This window comes from Chaetomium fimeti (assembly GCF_033439085.1).
Source record: "Chaetomium fimeti strain CBS 168.71 chromosome Unknown B0H64scaffold_2, whole genome shotgun sequence".
Taxonomy (NCBI): domain Eukaryota; kingdom Fungi; phylum Ascomycota; class Sordariomycetes; order Sordariales; family Chaetomiaceae; genus Chaetomium; species Chaetomium fimeti.
The window spans coordinates 199,583-219,399 of record NW_026944330.1 but is presented as its reverse complement, the minus strand read 5'-3'; the positions used below and the strand labels follow the sequence as shown (position 1 = coordinate 219,399).

General features: G+C 56.4%; 5 protein-coding genes across 5 annotated transcripts; 3 read left to right on the top strand and 2 right to left on the bottom strand.

Annotated features, from left to right (window-relative positions):
• The first annotated feature begins 1,109 nt into the window (after nucleotides 1-1,109).
• B0H64DRAFT_68020 (uncharacterized protein) lies at nucleotides 1,110-2,094 on the top strand. Its single transcript, XM_062808607.1, has one exon. The coding sequence runs from the start codon at nucleotides 1,469-1,471 to the stop codon at nucleotides 2,066-2,068; it is 600 nt and encodes a 199-aa protein (XP_062661693.1). The 5' UTR covers nucleotides 1,110-1,468; the 3' UTR covers nucleotides 2,069-2,094.
• Nucleotides 2,095-2,682: 588 nt separating this feature from the next.
• B0H64DRAFT_67960 (IMP-specific 5-nucleotidase) lies at nucleotides 2,683-4,428 on the top strand. The gene is made up of 5 exons (XM_062808606.1): nucleotides 2,683-2,797; nucleotides 2,853-2,888; nucleotides 2,939-3,100; nucleotides 3,164-3,475; nucleotides 3,575-4,428. The coding sequence occupies exons 1-5, from the start codon at nucleotides 2,773-2,775 to the stop codon at nucleotides 4,348-4,350; spliced, it is 1,311 nt and encodes a 436-aa protein (XP_062661692.1). The 5' UTR covers nucleotides 2,683-2,772; the 3' UTR covers nucleotides 4,351-4,428.
• Nucleotides 4,429-5,031: 603 nt separating this feature from the next.
• Nucleotides 5,032-7,223, bottom strand: B0H64DRAFT_353616 (uncharacterized protein; the record flags this gene model as incomplete). Its single annotated transcript, XM_062801512.1, has 3 exons — nucleotides 6,158-7,223; nucleotides 5,431-6,058; nucleotides 5,032-5,358 (listed from the first exon to the last, which is right to left on the bottom strand). Exons 1-3 carry the CDS (start codon nucleotides 6,820-6,822, stop codon nucleotides 5,032-5,034), a joined length of 1,620 nt encoding a protein of 539 aa, XP_062661691.1. The 5' UTR covers nucleotides 6,823-7,223.
• Nucleotides 7,224-13,243: 6,020 nt separating this feature from the next.
• B0H64DRAFT_67876 (uncharacterized protein) lies at nucleotides 13,244-14,371 on the bottom strand. The gene is made up of 2 exons (XM_062808605.1): nucleotides 13,986-14,371; nucleotides 13,244-13,928 (listed from the first exon to the last, which is right to left on the bottom strand). Exons 1-2 carry the CDS (start codon nucleotides 14,178-14,180, stop codon nucleotides 13,392-13,394), a joined length of 732 nt encoding a protein of 243 aa, XP_062661690.1. The 5' UTR covers nucleotides 14,181-14,371; the 3' UTR covers nucleotides 13,244-13,391.
• A 2,198-nt stretch (nucleotides 14,372-16,569) lies between these two features.
• Nucleotides 16,570-19,334, top strand: B0H64DRAFT_67839 (kinase-like domain-containing protein). The gene is made up of 2 exons (XM_062808604.1): nucleotides 16,570-16,786; nucleotides 16,889-19,334. Exons 1-2 carry the CDS (start codon nucleotides 16,741-16,743, stop codon nucleotides 19,024-19,026), a joined length of 2,184 nt encoding a protein of 727 aa, XP_062661689.1. The 5' UTR covers nucleotides 16,570-16,740; the 3' UTR covers nucleotides 19,027-19,334.
• Nucleotides 19,335-19,817: the final 483 nt, after the last annotated feature.

The following is a 19,817-nucleotide window of genomic DNA, read 5'->3' as shown; positions in this document are numbered from 1 at the left end:
AGAAGTCGCGCAGGTTCGGCCCCACAGCTCAGGCTAAACGGAGGCTGAAGACGGGAATAATGGCGACCAGGCTCGACCTACTATAGCCATCAAAGGACGCGCCAGGTCGCCGGCCCCCAGTGAGCAGATTTGCAGGATTCCAGCCTACATAGGCTTGAGCTGGAGCGTTGTGGTCTTGCATGGCCATCTGATAGGTGCGGGAAATGTAGAGACAATTCTCCGTCTCGTCGGGGATCGATAACGCTCGGGGGTTTGTTGTCCCGGAGTCACTTACACGGTACCAGAAACCGTCCATTTTGGGTGGAGGAAAGGAAAACAACTTCCCGCCCAGTTCCTTACGCGCTTAGTCGATCCTCCGGCGTCTAGACTTCCAACACCTGAACCTCCGGCCATGATCGAAGGGCTATCATCTGCCTCTCCAGGGAAGCAGCCTGTTGATCCCTCTCCAACTACCCGGATGGGAGAATATGACAGGCAGCCCGTACCCATGGCAAGTCGTGCATGTTCGGCCCCGCTGTGGATATATGGAAGTGATATACACCCTTGTCGAGATTGTATACCAACATGTCCCGCAGAACCGTGACCAAGCCGCCCTGCATCCGCCATCTGATGCCTCGCATATGAAGCGGGAGATAGGCGGGAACGGAGCAGGTGGCGCCTGCATCGAGATTGATACCGAACGCTTGTCGACATCGCCACCCGAGGCCGTTTAACACCGATACGTGCTCGAGGAAGCAGCCCGGGCGGCATCGTCGGAGCACAAGCCGTGGCTCGAGGGCATCAGAGTCGGTCATTCAGCCTGTCTCCCGGCGGCTGTTTTGTCGCCCTTGGTTCCGAAGAGGAGGGCGGACCATCAGAATATAGAATCTCACTCTCGTTATTGCTCCGCAACACGAGAAAGCATGCCGCGGCCCGAAAGCAAGGGGCAATGATACCTCTCCAGCTTATTATCGTTGCATATCCCTCGGACCGGGACAGGCACGCCCGACCTTTGGGCTATAGAGTGCGGCGATAACGCGCACCTATCCAGGGAGGCACCTGAGTATGCACCGACCTTAATAAGTGGAAATCACTTCATCCGGTGGGCCCATAGAGTAGGCAAGAGCCCGGAAGCTGGATACTTTCCTGGACGGGAAGCATGTCGGGGCCGGCCGTGGACGACAAAAATAGAAGACAGAAATAGAAGCGCAATCAAGACGACTGTCTTGTCGGTCCTGGGGTATATAATGACCGGGTCTCCGTCCCACTTGGGAGGGGAAAAAGAGACAGTTGACAAGCTGAACAAGGTAGCGCATCCAGGCACATCCACGTCGCCCGCCCCGTCCCTTCAACCTTGCAAAGACAAGTCAAATCCGACCGAATCTCCTGGACTTCCAGGTACGGCTGAACGCCACAACCAAACCTCCCTCCCCAGCCTGCTAACGCAAGCCAGCACGCCCAGCACACCCACACCAACTCACCCCTCACAATGAAGTTCGCCCTGACCGCCCTCCTCGGCCTCGCCAGCCTAGTCCTAGCCGAGGACGTCGTCTGCCCAACAGCCACACGCACGATCCAAAACCGGGCCTGCGGCAACGAGTGCCCCTTCACGGACTGCACCTTCCACACCACGATCCAAAACCCCTGCGGCTGCCCGTCCACCCTCCCCACCGCCACGCTCATCGCCCCCTGCCAGGCGCCCTGCCCCTACCAAGGCTGCGACATCGACTTCCGCACCTCGGCCGAAGCCTGCCCAACCACCACCCCCAAAACCACCACCACCACGAAACGCACCACGCCCACCAGCACCCCCACCGGCGTAATCACCAGCATCGTCACCCTCCCCCCGCGCCCAACAACCACCACCATGATCACATCCTCGTCGATCCCCTGCCCCAAGGTCACGCGCACGACGTCGCCCGCCGGGTGCGATCCGATCCGCTGCCCCGTGCCGACGTGCCGCGTGGAGAGCGAGATGCTGGTCCCCTGCGGGTGCGAGCCCAAGACGGTGCTGTTTGTCACGGGCTGCCAGACGGCGTGCGCGACGGGGTGTTTGACGAGGACGAGGACTAGTAGTTTGGCTTGTTAGGTGTTTTTCTTCTTTTTTTCTTTTTCTTTTTCTTTTGGAGGTGGGGGTTGGGGAGAAGGGGGGGGGGGGGTGTTTGTTTGGTTGTTTGGAGGGGGGATCAGGGGGATAAAGGCCCGGGGGGTGGGGGTTGAGGGGGCGGATGGATTGGTTGATGGAGGGGGATGTTGTTTGTGAGTTGTATATATTCGGGTTGGTAAAATTAAGTTTTGTTTTCGGGTTCAAGTTGCTGTTTGGTTTGATGCCCGCCGCTGCTGCACTGCACCGCCGGAGAGTGCCGATCTGCGCAACCCAATCTCGTGCCAAGACACCACCCGGCAGCCGCCGCGAGGGGCCAAGTCCGACCTGCGTTCTGAGGTTTGCCCTGATTGGACCAGCTGGACCGGGCTGTCCCTGTGACATCATCCACCAACGGCCATTGGCGGCCCCGCAGTGCACCAGCGACAGCCTCGAACACGATGGCCCTGTGTCAGCCGATAGCTCCGTCCCAAAGGGGAGTTGGTTTTGTGTTTGTAAGAAGCGGTGACTGTGCCTCTCACTTCAACAAGCTGCTTTCTTTATGCCTTGCGTTTGTCAAAGTAGCAATTATATTTGAGAATACCCTCTCTCTTCTCTTGTTTACTCCCTTGCTTCCCCGCCTTGACTCTTGAGTTCTTCCCCCAATCTCATCCCAATCTCATCCCAGCCTACACACTACAGTCGACACCATGACCACCCGTTATCGCGTTGAATGTGTGTACCCCTTATCTTCTCCCTGTCTCTGGATATGAACTGACCAAGCAATAAGATGCCCTTAAAACCCACCGGCGAGATCAATTCATAGGTAATAGAACTGCCTCGTCTCACTCACAGACCACTGCTAACTAAACCCAGAATGGGTCAAGGGGCTGCTGGCCGTGCCCTTCGTGCTCTACTCTCAACCCCATGGCCCCATCGACAGGCAAAGCATGAACGATCTTGCTCAGACACGCGAGGAAGCCCACCGGAGATACAGCGAGATTCTCCGCGATGTTGAGGTCATGATAGACGACCACAGTAAGCCAGCCATGTCCTTCCCCCCAACACCATAGATGCCAAGAGTGACTCACAAAGCTCCAGTTGCCCACCAAAACGACGCCGAGAACCCCTTCCCATCAAAGCTCAAGCTCCTAGTCCCCAGCATAGGGCCCTTCTTCACCCGGTTGCCTCTAGAAGCTGGCTTCAAGTTCCAGGACCGCAAACGCTACATCTCGTCCCGCCGCTTCGTCTCGCCCTCCTTCAACGACGTCCGCCTGATCCTCAACTCGGCCCAGATGATGGCCGTGACCACCTACGGCACCCTCCAGCTCGCCACCTTCGACGGCGACGTAACCCTCTACGACGACGGGCAGAGCCTCGAGCCCGACAGCCCGATCGTCTCACGGCTGATTGGTACATACCATGCCCCCCCCCCCCCCCCCCCCCCCCCCCACCCTTTCTCACTCTCTAGGCACCTGCCTCTCCAACTAACCAACCCCCCCGAAAAAACAGACCTCCTCCGCAAAAACGTCAAGATCGGCATCGTCACCGCGGCCGGCTACACGACCTCGGACAAGTACTACGCGCGCCTGCACGGCCTCCTCGACGCGCTCGCCAACACAGCCGAACTAACCCCCTCCCAAAAACAATCCCTCATCATCATGGGCGGCGAAGCCAACTACCTCTTCGCCTTCTCGCCCACCTCGCCCCACCTGCTCACGCCCATCCCCCGCTCGCAATGGCTCACCCCGGAGATGGCGGCCTGGGACGAACGTGACATCGCCGAAGTCCTCGACGTCGCCGAGGCCGCGCTGCGCGACTGCATCAAGACGCTCAACCTGCCCGCCGTGCTGATGCGCAAGGACCGCGCGGTGGGCATCGTGGCGGACCCCCCCTCGGCGCGCATCCCGCGCGAGTCGCTCGAGGAGACGGTGCTGGTGGTGCAGAAGGTGCTGGAGCTGAGCAGTGCGGGCAGGAGGGGGCGGGTGCCGTTTTGTGCGTTCAATGGGGGCCGGGATGTGTTTGTGGATATTGGGGATAAGAGTTGGGGGGTGACGGTTTGTCAGCGCTGGTTTGGGGGTGGTGGTGGGAGTGGTGGGAATGGGGATGGGGGTGGTGCGGCTATCAAGGGTGATAATACCCTCCATGTCGGGGACCAGTTCCTGAGTGCGGGTGCCAACGACTTCCGGGCCCGCAGCGTGGGCACGACGGCGTGGATTGCGAGTCCGGCTGAGACGGTGGATCTGCTGGATGAGTTGGCCGAGCTGATGGGGAAGAAGATGTCTTGATGGGGCTGGAGGGGGTGAGCGAGTCAAGGTTGCGCGATGAGCGGGTGTGTCCATGTACTGTACACGAGAATGTCACGGCGTTTGCAGCGTTGTAGGGTCAGGAGTTTGGGATACACTTGGAAAGGACTCTTAATACGTGGTTGGAATACACATTCTCATCTGACGCTTTGTCTGTTCTGTCTTGAGCTTGTCTGGACTATATTGGCCGACGCTTGGTTTATTGCAACTTGCTCGCTACCGTCTGGGATGAAAGGAGGTCGAGATCTCGGCTCGTAAGCCGACCGACCACCAGTTGTCTCGCAAGACAACAACGAAAAGACAAAAAAAGGGGGTATTGTACCATACACAAAGAATAAAAAAAGGGGAACCTCTAATACGATTCCCCCGCAATCGCTTGACCGACCATCCCAAATCATCGAAACCCGCCTCGCTTTCCGCTTGTCATGCTAAACTCCAGTTCCTAGCCACCCCTCGCGATGCCTGTCTAATCGGTGTTTTCGTAATCCATACCATTTTCCTCTGTTCCAATGCGTGCAGTAAAGGGGCCAAATCCGCCGTGATCGAGGTATAATCCGGGCGGGGGATATTAAAAGCAAAACGTGTAGGAAATCCCGGTGATCAAGAAGAGACTTCATAACGGCGCACAGTGTCTGGTCGCGGCGACGGACCGCCGATCCGTGGCTACCGGAATTCCCCAAAGGGCGCACCAAAATTCATGCGCTTTTTGAACTTCAAGGGGACGTCAGACGGGTCTTCGTCGCCGCTTCTCGAGCTACTCCTACTACCCTCAGAGCCAGCATCGGAGCCGGCGCCGGGCTGGTCTTTGGCTTGGGTCTTCGATTCCCCGGCGCCTGGTTGCGTCGCCTTCTCGGCCAGCTCCGAGTCTTTCAGCACAGCCGGCAGTGCTGCCGCGTTGTCCTGGCTGACCTCTTGTAACCTGTCGGACAGCTTCTGAAAGAAGATCTCGTCGTGGGCGGGCATGTTCCTCACCATAAATGGCCCTTTCAGCTCACGGTCTTCGCTGGACTCCAAGACAGGCTCGGGATGGTCGGCGAGGAGGTGGCCGTGCCGGTCTGTGACATCAGGGAGAGGTTCCATGGCGCGTTGCAATCCCGATGCGCGGTCCCCATCGTCAGCCGCGGCTGTGCCCTGGCTAGACGCGACGTCTTCATGCGGCATGGTCGGAGTGCTGTCACCGCTATTGCTCGTCGCGGTAGCCGTCCCCGAGGAAGTAGCAGTTGTCATGGACGAAAGAGAATGGTTTGGGGTATGGCCAGCATGCATTGTGAGGCGGTCTGCTTCCCCGGCTGCCAGAACTTGGAGGGTCTGTTCCTTCTTTACCCGCGGGCTTATGGGTTGGTCAGGGCCTGGGGGAGGAGAGCCGGATTGACTGGAGGGGTTGGACCCCTTCTGTGACCCAGCATCACTGAAGGTGGCTTTCTTTATGCTAGTAGCTTTGATCGGGATGCCCTCCAACTCTGGGTGGATTTCCCCGACGTCGACAATCGGAACAGGCGTGGTTCCAGTCTCGGATGCCTCGGCTTGTTTCATAAAATCGACCGCGGGTGCGTTGGGCCCGTTCGGTGACCGCGGCGAAGTAATGTCCTGAACTCTCGGGCCGGGTATGGGCAAGGGCGAAGATCCATTTCGGGCGACTGGCCCTCCTTTCTGGGCCCTGGGCTGCGAGCTTCTTTCCGATGACAGTGGGCTGTCGGGGCTTATGCGTAATGTTCCCTGACTGCCTCCACGTTGGCCCGAATTCGAGAAAAGGGTTCTCGGCCAAAACGGCACACCATTCAGGGCCAACGGGTTTGTGCCCCCCATCCGCTCAATTTCCCCTATCAAAACCGCCTTCTCGGCCTCCCACTCGGCACGTTCTTCCTCCATAAGGGCACGCTCTTCCTTGTACACCTCTTCGGCCCGCTCACGGTTCGCCTCCAAGTATTTGCGTTCCGCCTCCCAGGCCTCCTGCATCCTGGCCTTTTGCTGAAGGAGCCTTCGGACCATGCAGTCGTGGGTTGATGCGGCCACGGCGTCTGCTGAGATGGACCGCGAACCAAGCCCGCTGTCCGCGGGGCTCAAATTGTTGTTGATGAGCCCAACCGCCATGTCTTGGTTTGTCTTTAATCCGTTCCCTGATGGTCTAGGCGACGTGATCCCGTTGCGATTTGTTGGCGGGAGACTGCTCGGCCGGTGCTGGTCGTATTGAAACTGCGCCTGCTTTGCGGATGGCAGGGCGTGAGGTGAGAGCGGTGAATAGGCTTGACTTCCTCGAGGCTGCGAGACGGAACGAACTTGTGTGGGAGTGTTGCCGTTGGACACAATATGGTCAAAGTATCCATTAACACCACGAGGGAGACTCAGAGGAGAGATGAGCGAGGAGGGCGAGTCGACGGTGAGCTTGGGGATATCACTGTCCCGGGTGCCCTTAGGCCAGAAGGAGTCGGCGGGCAGCTTCGTCATGCTAGGCATTAGGTTTCCAGAAGTTTATACCACGGGCACTTCGTCATGCGCTACGCTCGAGCTATTCCCCCTTGCATCAACACGCCGTTGTCGACGTCAATCGATGTCTGTTCGCAGATGTGGAGCGCAATGGAGCATATCGCGACGTAAAGCGTAGGTTCGAGGACATCGGCTCGGGGCACATTCGTCGTTCGGTAATTGCGCAATGTTCCGTGTGGACGCAGTGGGATGATGGGAGGGTGGTCGGAGGGAAAGATAGAAGAACCGTTGGAGTTTCACCAGTGTGAATAACGAAATGATATAGTCGAGACTTGAGATTGGTTACGAGGGGGAAAGATGGCAATGAAAATTATAATAATAATGTGGTTCGGTAATTCGAGGCTCTTCTGAGCGAGGGGGACCGCCGACGTGGCAGCCCTGTCATCAGTCTCGGGAACATGCAAGTGCTGCCCCGGCCTGTGACGAAAACGCCTGCCTCTCAGGACTGTGGGGCGGTGAGCCGGCGACCGCTTGTCCGCTCCCCTTTCAGGGTCCTTTTTCCCTTCTCCAACCCCACAGTTCACTGCCGACGGCCTTTCGGGCGGTTGCTCCGCGTGAACAAAACCCCAAGATCCCGTCTCGAGCCGTCCCAACCCCTGCGGCCCACGTGCTTTTTTTTCAGTCCTTGAATTGCTTTTGTGATTCAAATTTTCGTGAACGAGTGCCGTGCCATGGTCAATGCCAAGCGATCCTTTTGCCGGTGGAGCTTCAGGCCGGAACGACCGTTCAAGATAATCTGTGATGGCACCCAAGACCGTTGGGCAAAGGTCATCCATCGTCCCCTCAAAGGAGGGGCACACGCTTCGTTGGCATCATGGACCCAGGCCTCGGTTCGAAACAATCCCTGCTTCGATTTCTCAGGGTCCAGGCCCGAGACACTCGGTCTTGGCAATCCCACACTCGACCGAAGCTTAATCGTCGTGCTCGGTGTTTGCTCTTGCGAGGAGGATCAACAAGTCCGATAGTCTTGGGACCCCTCAATAGGACTCAGATTTACATACAATACTTAAGATAACTAGACCCTCGGTACGGGAGCGTAGGCAATCCAATAAGCCAGATGAGCGTTTTCAGAATAAGTATATTTCCTCAAAATTTCTTCCCATTATTCCGTAGTTCGTACGCCGCCACCAAACGTCCAAAAGCAACCCGGGGGTATCACATAACCATAACACAACCCCAACTCCTCCAAACTAGCAACCCCTCAAACTCGGTGGATGAGTAGGCACTGTAGGTGCTCAAGTCCGCGCAGCTGCCAGCATTCTCTCCATAAGCACAAACGGCCATGGAATAGGCTGCAGCTTGAATCTGCATTCGCCACAGATGATGGGCCTATTGTCGCCGTGTCGGTCCAGTCAGGATCAATCCCGATATGAACTGCGCAATGGTCTTAGGAGATCGACATTACCTCTCCTCAAAAGCTGTGATCTCCGGCATGCAAGTTCTTTTGTGCTTATACTTGGCGCTGAATGACCAGTCAGTTCTCCCCTTTTTGTTCACGAGCGCAAGCAACCCGGCAGCTCTCCGGTTACTACCTGAGTGTATTCGTACCATTGCTTGGTTGCGAGCCAGCGGAAGTGGCCGCAGGAAAACTCTCGCTGGAGTTCAAGTGTTAGTAGAACATCGCCAAGCGTTGGCAACAAGATCATACTCCAGACTGACCTGGGTGAAGTGGCACATTGGGAATGAAATTGGCGCAGGTTCGAAATTGATGGGCTGTTCCACGAGGCCGATTACCGCGTTAGGGTATACGTTGGAGTGGAAGGCAGGTGAAGACAGAAACCTCGATACAAACCTGATACCCTGCTTCCGTAGAGTTGCGATAGAAGTTGGTGGTCCCCAAGGGGAATTAGTTCTGCTCTGAGTCCTGCAGGCTTTCGTCTCGACTTTATGTCCGGGTAAGAGCTGGCGTTCTCTAGGTACTCTTCTTCAAGCTTCCACTTGCCCCTCATGAACACGCAATCGGTAACACTGTGAAAGAGCCACGGGTCGGGCGAGACATGAGTGAGAGACACCCGGGTTGTTTGCTAGGCCTTGGCTGCTAGCATCTCCAACTTTTGATCAAACCACTTCAGACCACAGATTTAAAAAAAAAGTTGGTCAGTTCGAAACCTCGGTCCTCAGTGGAATTCTAGGACAGGTTGTCTTGCCGAATATCCCGAGTGCCACGTTGAGACGATCAAGTGACACAGCAAAGTGCTGCTATTGAAAGTTGGGTGCCAGTTGCTCGAGCTCGTCTCACAATCCCAATAGGAAATGAGAAGAGAAGCCGGAAGCCACTTGACGCCAGCGCTCGAGGCATTTCCTGAACAAGATGGCAAAAGTCTTATATTCCTTTAACTGTTCCTAGTTATTAGTATTACTAAACCGTTTGGCTGTTTCTAAGCATGCCGGTGATACCCCTTACTGCACCACTTCACCGGCGGCGACACAATGGAGCCTAGGTAGGTACCTACTCTGCAAGGCATCTAGCTCTCCCGCACCCGTGCAGTCACGAGGCCCGAGTACAACGAAGGCCCTTATCCGATCACCGCGATTGTGGCTCGGTTCGGGGCTATCAGAACAGGGGCTAGGGCAGTTGAGTGAGACAATGACGCGCGAACAAAGCTCGGGTCGGTCCGTGGGACGGGAAAAGGAAAGTGGTACTAGAGGAATCACTCTAGTTGCCTTCAGGAAGGGGCCCCGTGGGATATATAACAGTAACCTTCCCCATGTTGCTCTTACCATCCCTTGGCGATTCAAATAATTTGCCTAGAATCCCATCCTCCGTCAACCCCCATTCCATGTTAAGTCCCTCAAAGCGTCACGGCTTGGTTCAGTAACAGAGGGGGTACCAAATAAAACCCTGTGCCACTCAAGCCTGTGCCACTCCAGTCATGCCCTGATAGCCACCTTGTCGACGCCAACCTGCCCATTTCTGCAGCGTTTACGATGCTTCATGACACGTCCATAACAACATTCTCACCCCAGGAACCAGAGGAGTAAGGACCGTCACCGGGCACCTCCAAAAACTCATGTCTACTTTCAAAAGCCGGCCAGTTTAGTTGGATGTCGAAGGCTTATTCTGTGCCGCGGAAGAACTCACGAACGCGGTATCTTGGCGTCACGCGGGTTGCTTGGTTTCAAGGTATTGGAAATTTAGACATTTGTTTACATGGCCAGAACTCAGCATGCTGTTTTGTGATGAACCTTTGTCCCGGGACGGCGGTTGACCAGACGGAATCGGAGCGGTAAGTCGCGATGCCATGATTCAGGGCTAGGTCTTACGAACCTCCTCTCATCGTCGCTTCGACGGAACGTGGTATTAACAACTCATATCACCATCAACTCTGCGGGATCCGAGAGACAGCGGCAGCTTATGCATCCACAGCTTGGAGAGGATTGAAAGTGTTTGATATAAGGGACCCCGAAACGCCACAAAATGTTAATCTAGGGTGAGATTCAGTCGTAGAGTGAGTGACTACCGTACCTAGGTGGGAATATTTGGCAATAACGAGCTTCTTACTCTGGAACAAACCCTAATTATTAAAGCCGCTGTTAAGGAAATAAGCGGCCTGTACTTGATTCCTCGCATCGTCAAAGGATGCTAGGCCAGCGGGTACATAGCTAGGTAATCTAGTCGTACTTGTCGCGTATAGGTAGTATGAGATAGTAGGACCTCATGGCTCCACGGCGATTGGGATACCTATATTTGCAACACGCATACTCTCCCGCGCCTCACATGATGCCCCCCTTTCTGCCCTTGTTGGATAGCGTTACTAATTAATTGTGTACTTGACTCCCAGGGGCTGCGATATCCTGGGCTGTATCTGCTTGAGTGGCCACCTCACTAATAATGATTCATCCTAAACCCGACGGCATGAGATAAGTACCGTGTACACATCGGAGTTACCACGTATTCGACAGGTCCACTTGCGGACGGTATTGCTGCTGCTTTACATGCGACGGAGGTTTGTAGCATGCGTTGCCAACGAGTCGCCCACGTGGTAAGTTGCGTTCGAGAGATTGGTAGTTTCAAACTCGGATGGGAAGCATCACCTGAGGCTGTGCTGAAGCTGGCCCGTTGGGTACTAGTACATAGGATGTCTCATCGTGACATTTGTGACGAACCCCAGAGAGAAAGCCTGAGGGTGCCCCCGGAACTGTCTTATGTTGGTTACTAAGCATTGTTTTCAGCTGCTAGAAGACCCCATCTGCCCATCCGTCATGTTCAACGCCATGAACGGCAACGTGTGAGACAGGACTGCACCCGGCATCCGGTGTTTGCCACTTCTGGCGTCACAGACCGAGACTTTGGGACTGTGGGACACCGGAAAGGGGGATCCCGATTTGATGATAAAAGGGAACGGTGTGTTGGCAGTGGTTGGTCGCCATCGGTATGTTGAACCCACCATTGCGAATGAGAAAGGCCCGAGAACCAGGACTCGCACCCTCCACCCACATTACTGTGTAATACGGATAAGTTCCAGTTTGTTCGGAACCGGGCACACTGGGCTCGCACAACTCGTCATGGTTGCCGCCATGAGAGGATTGATGCCAAGCACCGTGGAGACAAGCCAGCAAGCCCGGCAAACTCGGCACGACCGGAAATAAAGAAAACTGGGCACGAGGCAGGCCACGGGTTTCTCGCCAATCACCGCCGAGCAACTCCGCGATCCGCCTCGAGGAGGAATCCCGATGGGCGGTCTCGCGACATCGGAGCTCCGCCCATTCTTTTCATGTCCTTGAAGCGCCACTCCGGGGCGTTGCAGGCACGGGCAGGGCGGTCTGGGTGGTATCGAGGGTGGTGTGTCACTGTGTGATGCCAATCCGGATTTCTGCTTCGTTGTGGAAACGCCCCGCGTCCCACGGAGGTCGAGAATGGCACCTGAATGGGTGAATGGAAGTGACCGTCTCGATAAGACCTGCCACATTGAACGGGGAGGAGGTCAAAGAGCCCGACGAGGCGGTCCCAGCCAATTGCTGTTTTGCTTAGGCATCCTGATGAGTGACCGGTTCCATTGGAAAGTCGTTTTTGCTGGTGGCTGCAGGTACTGAGTTGAGACCCGCTTTAGTACCTCGCGAATGTCCCTCTGCACATACATGCAGTATCATGGGGGACGACAACAGGGACTCGCCCGGATGCTGCGGTTCAGCCTTGCCCGCAGACATGACAGCAGAACACAGAAAAGTTGCCTGGGGGTCAACAGCCTGGCCGACATGGCTGACAGGAGGGTACGGGTCCCGCAAAGTCGGCCTTGACGTGGACAAATCTTAACTATTCGTAACAGGGCTGTGAAGGAATCGGCGCACTTCCGGATAGTAACTTGGCGCGGGATTTGTTTCGACACGCGCGTGGCCAGTGTCCGAAACGAGACATCTTCGAGTGATGCCTGTGGTTATGGGCTGACCGCTTTTCGTAAACGTCAAATCTTACCGTTATTGGATCTCGTTGATTCAAAAGGAGGGCGAGCAAAGCTGAAGCTGGGATAAATTCCTTGCTCGACGATTTGACTGGCTAGAAGCCGTGTTACTCGGCCTGGCACGCCTGGTTCCTTCAAGAGCAGCCGTGGAGGTGCGCAAAAGCCCCTGGGTGAGAGTTGTTCATGGTTCTGTACTCTGGTACGAATACTGCAGCCAACTCCTGCATTCAGAAAAGCGGAACCCACACCGCTGTTTGTGTGGGAATTTGGTTCGGCACCGAGTCTGATTTGGATCGAGTGCGGATTTGACCCCGGCCCTGCCTCTGGGAAGAGGATGACTTCTTCGTGTTGCACCGCATTAGCTGCGTGGCTGCCTGCCTCAGGCATGGCAAGCGCACACCTGTCGCGTGATGGCTTATGCAGCAATTGGCAGCCACTCACTAGGCCCATGAGAAGAGCATATCGGGGGTTGATTCCTCCCACTAACTACCGTGAGGCTTGGGAACTTCCAAGGTGGGCGAATCGAGGCTCAAAGACGGAGCGTGGAGACTGTGGGTGATGATGGGACACAACCCAAGGCCCGAGCAACACAAACCTTTGCTTGGCGTCAAGCGCAGCTGTCTCTTGCCATCGGCCCTGTTTGAGAAACGCATCACACGAGCCCGCGGCGGAACTGTTTTTTGTTGAGGCACAACGGAGGGCAATCGATCGAGCCGAGACAGACGAGCAGGATGCCCAGACGGGAGATCGCGATGCCAAGACGGTCAGGAAAGCTTGCGAGCCATTCCAAGCCTATCCGAGGGCTGCGTTGTGCGCATGAAGGCACGGATCCGACCCAGGGCATGTTTCGTGGTTGTTGCTTGATCCGACTGCCAAGACGCTTGCCCTCCTTCTCGATGGTCGTGTCTCCCAGTGATGAATGGATTGAGGGACCCCCAGTGCATGGTCAGGTGGCGGCGGCCACGAGCGCCTTCTCGAGAAACGGCGAAGCGGTTAGTCGGGGAAATGTCTTTGGGGCTTGGTGCAGCTGCGCGGCGACGCAAGCGAGCCAGCATCCTGGACGTGAATGGGAATTGACGTGGGGGCGCGATTATTTGGGGATATTTGCTCGTGTGCTCTTCAACCCTCCTGTCTCCCGAGTTAGCTCTGCGACCAGAATGCCAGAAGACACGTCGGCCAGAAAGAGCTGGTTAGCCGGCCGACAAGACTTGTCTCATTACGCGGGCCGGCACCGGGCCGGCGACGGCTTGTGCGGTGAGTGAGCCAGCGCAGAGCTTGTCCCTTTGCCCATCTTGTTAGTTCGTTGAAGGTGATGGCGCCGAGATCTTGGCAACGGCTCCCCTGCTGAGCCCCTGGCATACCAAGAAACGCCACTGACCGATCGCCGGCTAGGTTCTGTGCCCCAGTGAGCTCTGCTGGCTTGGTGCTTGGGCCCGAGGGGCAGCACATCGCAAACGCGCGCATGGTCTCATGTTCTTTCAGCGCTTCCGCTCGGACGGTTGGTTGGGTTGTTGAAGCGGCAAAGATGACCTGGCTGAAGCGCCGGTTCCGAGACCATTGACGGGGCGGGCATTTCGACGTTGCTGACGGTGAGCGCGACAGAGTGGCTTGAGTGGCTTGGAACCAGCAGACGCCCACTGATAACTGGGTGGGTCTGGAACAAGAAGCTGTCGCGTGCTGAGGTCGCTTAGTTATAGCGATGACACCATCTTAACCACCCAAAAGCAGCCATACATAGGTACGTAGAAATCGCCGCGGCTTTGTTTCGAGAGAGAAGAAACGGACAACGACAGGCGCTCCGAGATCCGCCATGATGACATTTGACCGCCGCGTTAAAAATTCCCTGCTTTGTTGAGCGACCTGGTGGCCGGAAAGTCGGAGGATGGAAGAACAGGGAGAGAGGTCCGAATCTGGAGAACCCCACGCCATTTCGCGATATGGAGTGGAGCCCTGCGGGGGTTTGGCGCTCCTCAGCGTGTCTTCGTATCGTGATGAGGACCCGCTGCCTCGGCTTCAACAACCAAGGCAACGCGATGATGGCTAAAAGAGATGGATCGATACGCTGAACCTCAGGTGTTCGCTCTCAAACTTGCCTTTTGGAACGCTCTATTCCAATGCGTCTACTGGTAAAATGCTCTCGAGGCGGGGCACGTGCCAACTTACGCTTGCCGGCTGATGATGATGTTATTGGTGTCTGCCGTGGACATCTGTACAAGTCCATACTTGTAACAGAGATAAACTGACGGGCACAGACAACATAAAGGGCCAAGACTGAGCTGCCACAAGGTTTGAGGACGTGTTGGACGAATTATTATCTTTCGATCAACGCCTTTTCAACACGATCAACAGGAGCGGGCTCGGCCTGGATATTGCGGCATATTTGGTCATTCCTCACACGCCTTGGCAACAGATCCAGTTTCGGCGGCGAGTCGGCAGAAAACGATGAGCCGCCCCAACATGTCTTGCAGGATGGGAATGCGCCGTCAAAGAACATCAAAAATGCGAAAGTCGATGACAACAACACTCAATAGTCATGTGAATTGTTCCATAGGTACTGTACTAATTTGACGGTACCTGCTTGAGTCCTGGCAGCAGCAGATACAGACTTTGTACCTGGGACTTTCCGTTCAATCTCGAGGGCGCTTGCCCAAAACGCCGACCATCCCTTGGCCTTGGCCAATCATCTGCCACTCGCTCTTCTCTCGGTCTCTCGGCGCTGGGTGGGGGCGGGTCATCCCACCTTCCCTGCCTCGAATCTGCCCGCCCAGCCTCGATGATGCGTGTACCGTGTACACCTATGCAAAAGCTCCAATGGACATCCGGCGGTGTGGTTTCATTGTCCAGGCGCCGGATCGTGGTCAAGCGGGCAAACTTGAATCACGACATCCAAGACACTCTAGAAGGAGAAAGGGAAGGTTAGGTTGGGGCGGCAATGGCGGATAAGAGGAGACCAATGCGTTTTCTGCGTTTCCTCTGCCGTCCAAACAAGCGTCGCCATCCAGATCCCCAGCCTGGGCTGACATGATATTGCTTGGCCAAGAACGTTCTGCTTGTCAGGTCCGCGAGGTATTTGTGCAGCCATGACCCTTCCACGCCCTGCCCGTTGAGGTGGCCAAAGCATGGTTGATTTTGGCAATTCCACTGGGTCTTGCCGTGTTGGTGCCAGAACAACCCTGAAAGGTTTGGGGTGCGGTGGTGGGCCAAAGGCGCTCGGCCTTTGGTCGGCGGTCCGCTGCGCCTTGGGTGGGCCTCGGCGCCCCGCGATCACAATCTTGTGCCCGCAAACGTTCCAGTTGCGTTGAGAGAGTCCGTCCGGGTGGAAGTACTCGCGACTTGCCCAACCTTTTTTTCAGGCGAGGCAGGCACCTAAGCTCGAAAGGGCGAGTTCTGCAGCTGCAGCGAGGTTGCTGTTGCATGCATTTGCCGAATTTCGTACCTCCCGTCATTTCTCCGCACGAATTACCTGGAGTGCCCCGCCCTCGATACAGACACCGAGAAGACCGGGAACTGGGCGCTGCGATTGAGAGAAACGTTTCCCGTTGATCCTAACGCTACAGATTACTCCGCTAACATTGAAACGCCGCCTCCCCCCACCACGGATCCCGCCAAACCCCCTTGGGGGACCCTCCAACTTTCAGCGGCTCATCCCAGCTATCGAACCCATTTTCTTGCAGGAGGCGAGAAAGGAGTGCGACCCTTTCCCCATTCCCCCACAGATTCCCACCATCTCGGTTCTCGAAATGCCGTTATAATAGTCGCCAGAGGGCGCTCTTTTTTTCCCTCTCTCCCTTTTCCTCCCCTTCGAGACTTTCTCCCACCGCCAAGAACCCGCGAGCCAACCGGCAACCGAAGCGTAGATCTCGGCCTGCTTTTGTGCCTTCGCCATTGCGCCACGCCTGCTCCTCGGGGCTACACAAATCTCGCCCTGGACGGAAGCCAGCCTTGGCACCGAGCGATTTGTCGTCTTCCAAGACCGCGCCCAGAAACGGACCACAGTGTCGCAGCGAGGAGCGACAGCAGCACTTGCGCGGCCCTACCTACCTATATAAACCTCTCATTGCCCCATATTTTTAGGTGGTGTGGACTTGGTCAACAAAGCCTTCCAGCAGCCTTTCTGTTGCTCGATTTCGGTTTCGTCCTAGGTTAGATACAAATCACCTCGAGACAGTCCTTGACGCTGGAGAAGCATTCGAGGAACCGGAAGCCCAGGTGGTGTGCGCCTTACAGTAAGCGAAGGCGGCGTGCAACAAACCGCGCCTCCAGCTCATCTGGGAGTCCCCCGAGGCACCTAAACCGGCTCCCCGAGGCGCCTGGTCCGTGGTCGCTTCGACTGCCCCCCCCTCCAAATCCAGTTTCGGTGGCCTTTAAAAAGCGGCCCCTTGCACACGTTCCAGTGGCATTCAAGCCCTGACGTGCTTCCTTGTCCCAAGGGACCGAGGCCCTCTTTTTGCCCCCCTGAAGGCTGCCGTCTGACGGCATCCCCCCGAAAATGGCGGCTTCGTTGGTTGCTGCACCGGCGCAGCCATCTTCGATAGGTAATTAACACCCCCCCGTTGTTCAGTTCGAGCTGCGAGCGATTCTCGCTCCTCACCCTCCCACTGTCCTGAAGTAGCCGATTTGACACTTTTGGATTCCAGACGCGTGTAACCCCAACTCTCACAACGCGAGCTCCTCGTCGTCGCCTCGGCAATATCCCACCGAGCTGACGGATCCCATTCCGGAAGAAGGCGATGAGACCGATAGCGAAGCAGTAAACGAGCCCGTCACACCTGTGAGCGGCCGCCAGTCGCAGGATTTCCACACCCTCGCAAACCCAGACGGCCACCTAGACGCGGCCCACGAACAACTTGCCTCTGATCAGACCGCCGGCAGCTTTCCACCCGCTCAGCAGCCCGCCACACTTAGCTCGAAGCCACCCCTGGTTGTTGACACCTCAGCCACCCCGCCAAAGGCGCCGAGGAGCCCCCAAGAAACCCCCCGGGCCGCCCCTCCCACGACGCCCACACCCGCGACCCCCTCGTCCGATCTAGACCACAGCGGTGCGCTTTCTTCAAGACGTTCGACCTTCGGCTCATCTTCGAATTTCAGACGCACCATGTCCAGTTTTCTAAAACGTGTGGGTACGCAGTCGGACAAGGCGGCAGCTGGTCCCGACTCTGCAAGCAGTACCACCGCCTCGACCCTAAATTTGCCGGAGGCCGCTCAGCGAAAGATGCCAAACCGCCGCTGGTCAATGAACAGGAGCTCGGCTACGACTCGCTCCAACACACCACCGTCGCCCAGCTCGCCGCTCGAGATAGCCGTCAAGTCTAGAGAGGACGCATCGCAGCCAACAATACCGGAGTCAGAGGCCTTCTTCAAGAAAAAGTCGCGTGCATCGACTGGCTTCACACTGCGCTCTCGCCCGATCGTGAGGAAAGACGCACCGTCGAGACAGGAGCTACAGCTCAGGCGACGTGCCAGCAGTTTCGATTATACGAAGCAGGAGCCGGTCGCGGACGGAGATTCGGAGAAGGCCATTCACATGGAGAGATCCCTCTGGGGGCTTCCCGCCGAGACTGGCACCGGCGTGAAGGCTCGGCGCATGAGTTTGAGCTTACCCGACGATTTTACGGTGGACGTGATCGAGCTCGCTTCGGAATTCGAGTACCAACATAAGCTGCTCGGCCGGCACGGGAAGCACTTGGGCAAGGGCGCCACCTCGAAAGTCACCTTGATGGTGGCCAAGACCGGTGGTGAGCTGTTTGCCGTCAAAGAGTTCCGGGGCAAGTCGTCCAGCGAGACGCGCGAGGAGTACGAGAAGAAGATCAAGTCCGAATACACGCTAGCAAAGAGCTTGCACCACCCCAACATCGTCGAGACGATACGGCTCTGCATCGACCACGGCCGCTGGAACCATGTCATGGAGTACTGTGAGGACGGCGATCTCTTCAATCTGGTAAACAAGAAATACCTCAAGACCGAAGACAGGGAAAAGGACCGGCTTTGCCTCTTCAAGCAGCTGGTGACGGGCATCCACTACCTCCACTCGAACGGCATTGCTCATCGCGACATCAAGCTCGAGAATCTGCTCATCACTAAAGACTCGAGGCTCAAGATCACCGATTTTGGCGTCTCGGAAGTCTTTTCGGGCATCCACCCGGGGCTAAGGGAAGCCGGCGGCCAGTGCGGGAAGAACATGGGTGAAGTGCGGAGTTGCGCCCCGGGCATCTGCGGCAGCATGCCCTATATCTCGCCAGAGGTCCTTCAGAAGAAGGGCGATTACGACCCGCGGGGGCTAGATGTGTGGAGCTCTGCTATCGTCATGGTCAACCTCATCTTCGGCGGGCCCCTGTGGCATAAGGCCGAGCTCACCCCGAATGCGTCACCGCGGGAGACCTACGCCAGTCTCGTCCGTGGCTGGGAGAAGTGGACAAACAAACACGCCGATGCTACCGACAGTGTCATCACCGACATGGACTATCCGCACGTGTTCGTTTTCGACACGTTCGTGAAGCCACCGGCCCTGAGGCGCGTCCTCCTCCAGATGCTTAACCCGGATCCGGAGAAGCGCATCTCGATAGCGAGCGTGATCAGCAACCGATGGGTGAAGAACATTGAGTGTTGCCAACCCGAAAGCTACGACGAACCAAACGCGGCCCACATGATTGATGCGTCCAAGAAGCCTGGCCAGAACCGGGCCAGCGGCAAGAAGATCTATTGCCATAATCACCTACCTCCTGTCGCGCATAACAGCCACTCGCTTGGTAAAATGCCGGGCAGCGCTGGCTATTGAAGCCGAAGGATGGCACGGCTTTTCCGTTGCTTTTGTTAAAAAAAAAAACTTTCAATTACTGGTCTTTCTCATGGGGTTCGGGGTAGCCCTGCAAAACATACACGGCGTTACACGGGGCTCAAGGTGCATCATCGACAGCACATCATTGGGCGGGTTTCTTTCCTTTCTGCTTTTCTCCTTTTTCTCATGGGACTCCGGGGGGCAAAGGCCAGATAGATCTGTTGATACGGCCTCGTTTTGCAAAGCTCTGTTTTTATTGTTTGTCTTTCTTTCCTCATGCTGTCACATCCGTGGTCGGGATGTCGGCACTAGCCCCAGGCTAGTCTCTTAATCATGATAAGAGGAGGATTATTGGATCGGCAGCAACACGCCGCTGGGTACATATGTTTGAGTGTTGTTACATAGATGGCGCCGTCGAGGCTTGCTTCATGTACAGATCCCTTGTTGTCGCGGGGGGTAAGGGGGAAAACGCAGGGGTTATGATGAGGTTGGGCATACCCACCCGTCCTTCCTGTTGCTTCCTCCTCGGCGACACCCGTCTCAAGAGAGACGGAAGAAAAGAAATTGACACTCGGTCACCCCCGTTTTCCGAATCTCCCAATCGCTGTTGTTGAACATGACAAGTGTCGTTGGTACAAACCGCTTTACCGTCACCCCGCCACCAGCCTGCGGGATGCAGGAGGGTGGGATGGCCCGGATCCACGGTCTCGATGGAACCACAAGCAGCTTGCCACACAATTGGGCCGCCTCGCCGCCGCTCCGTAACCAACGATGCCCCGCCGTCGGTGTCT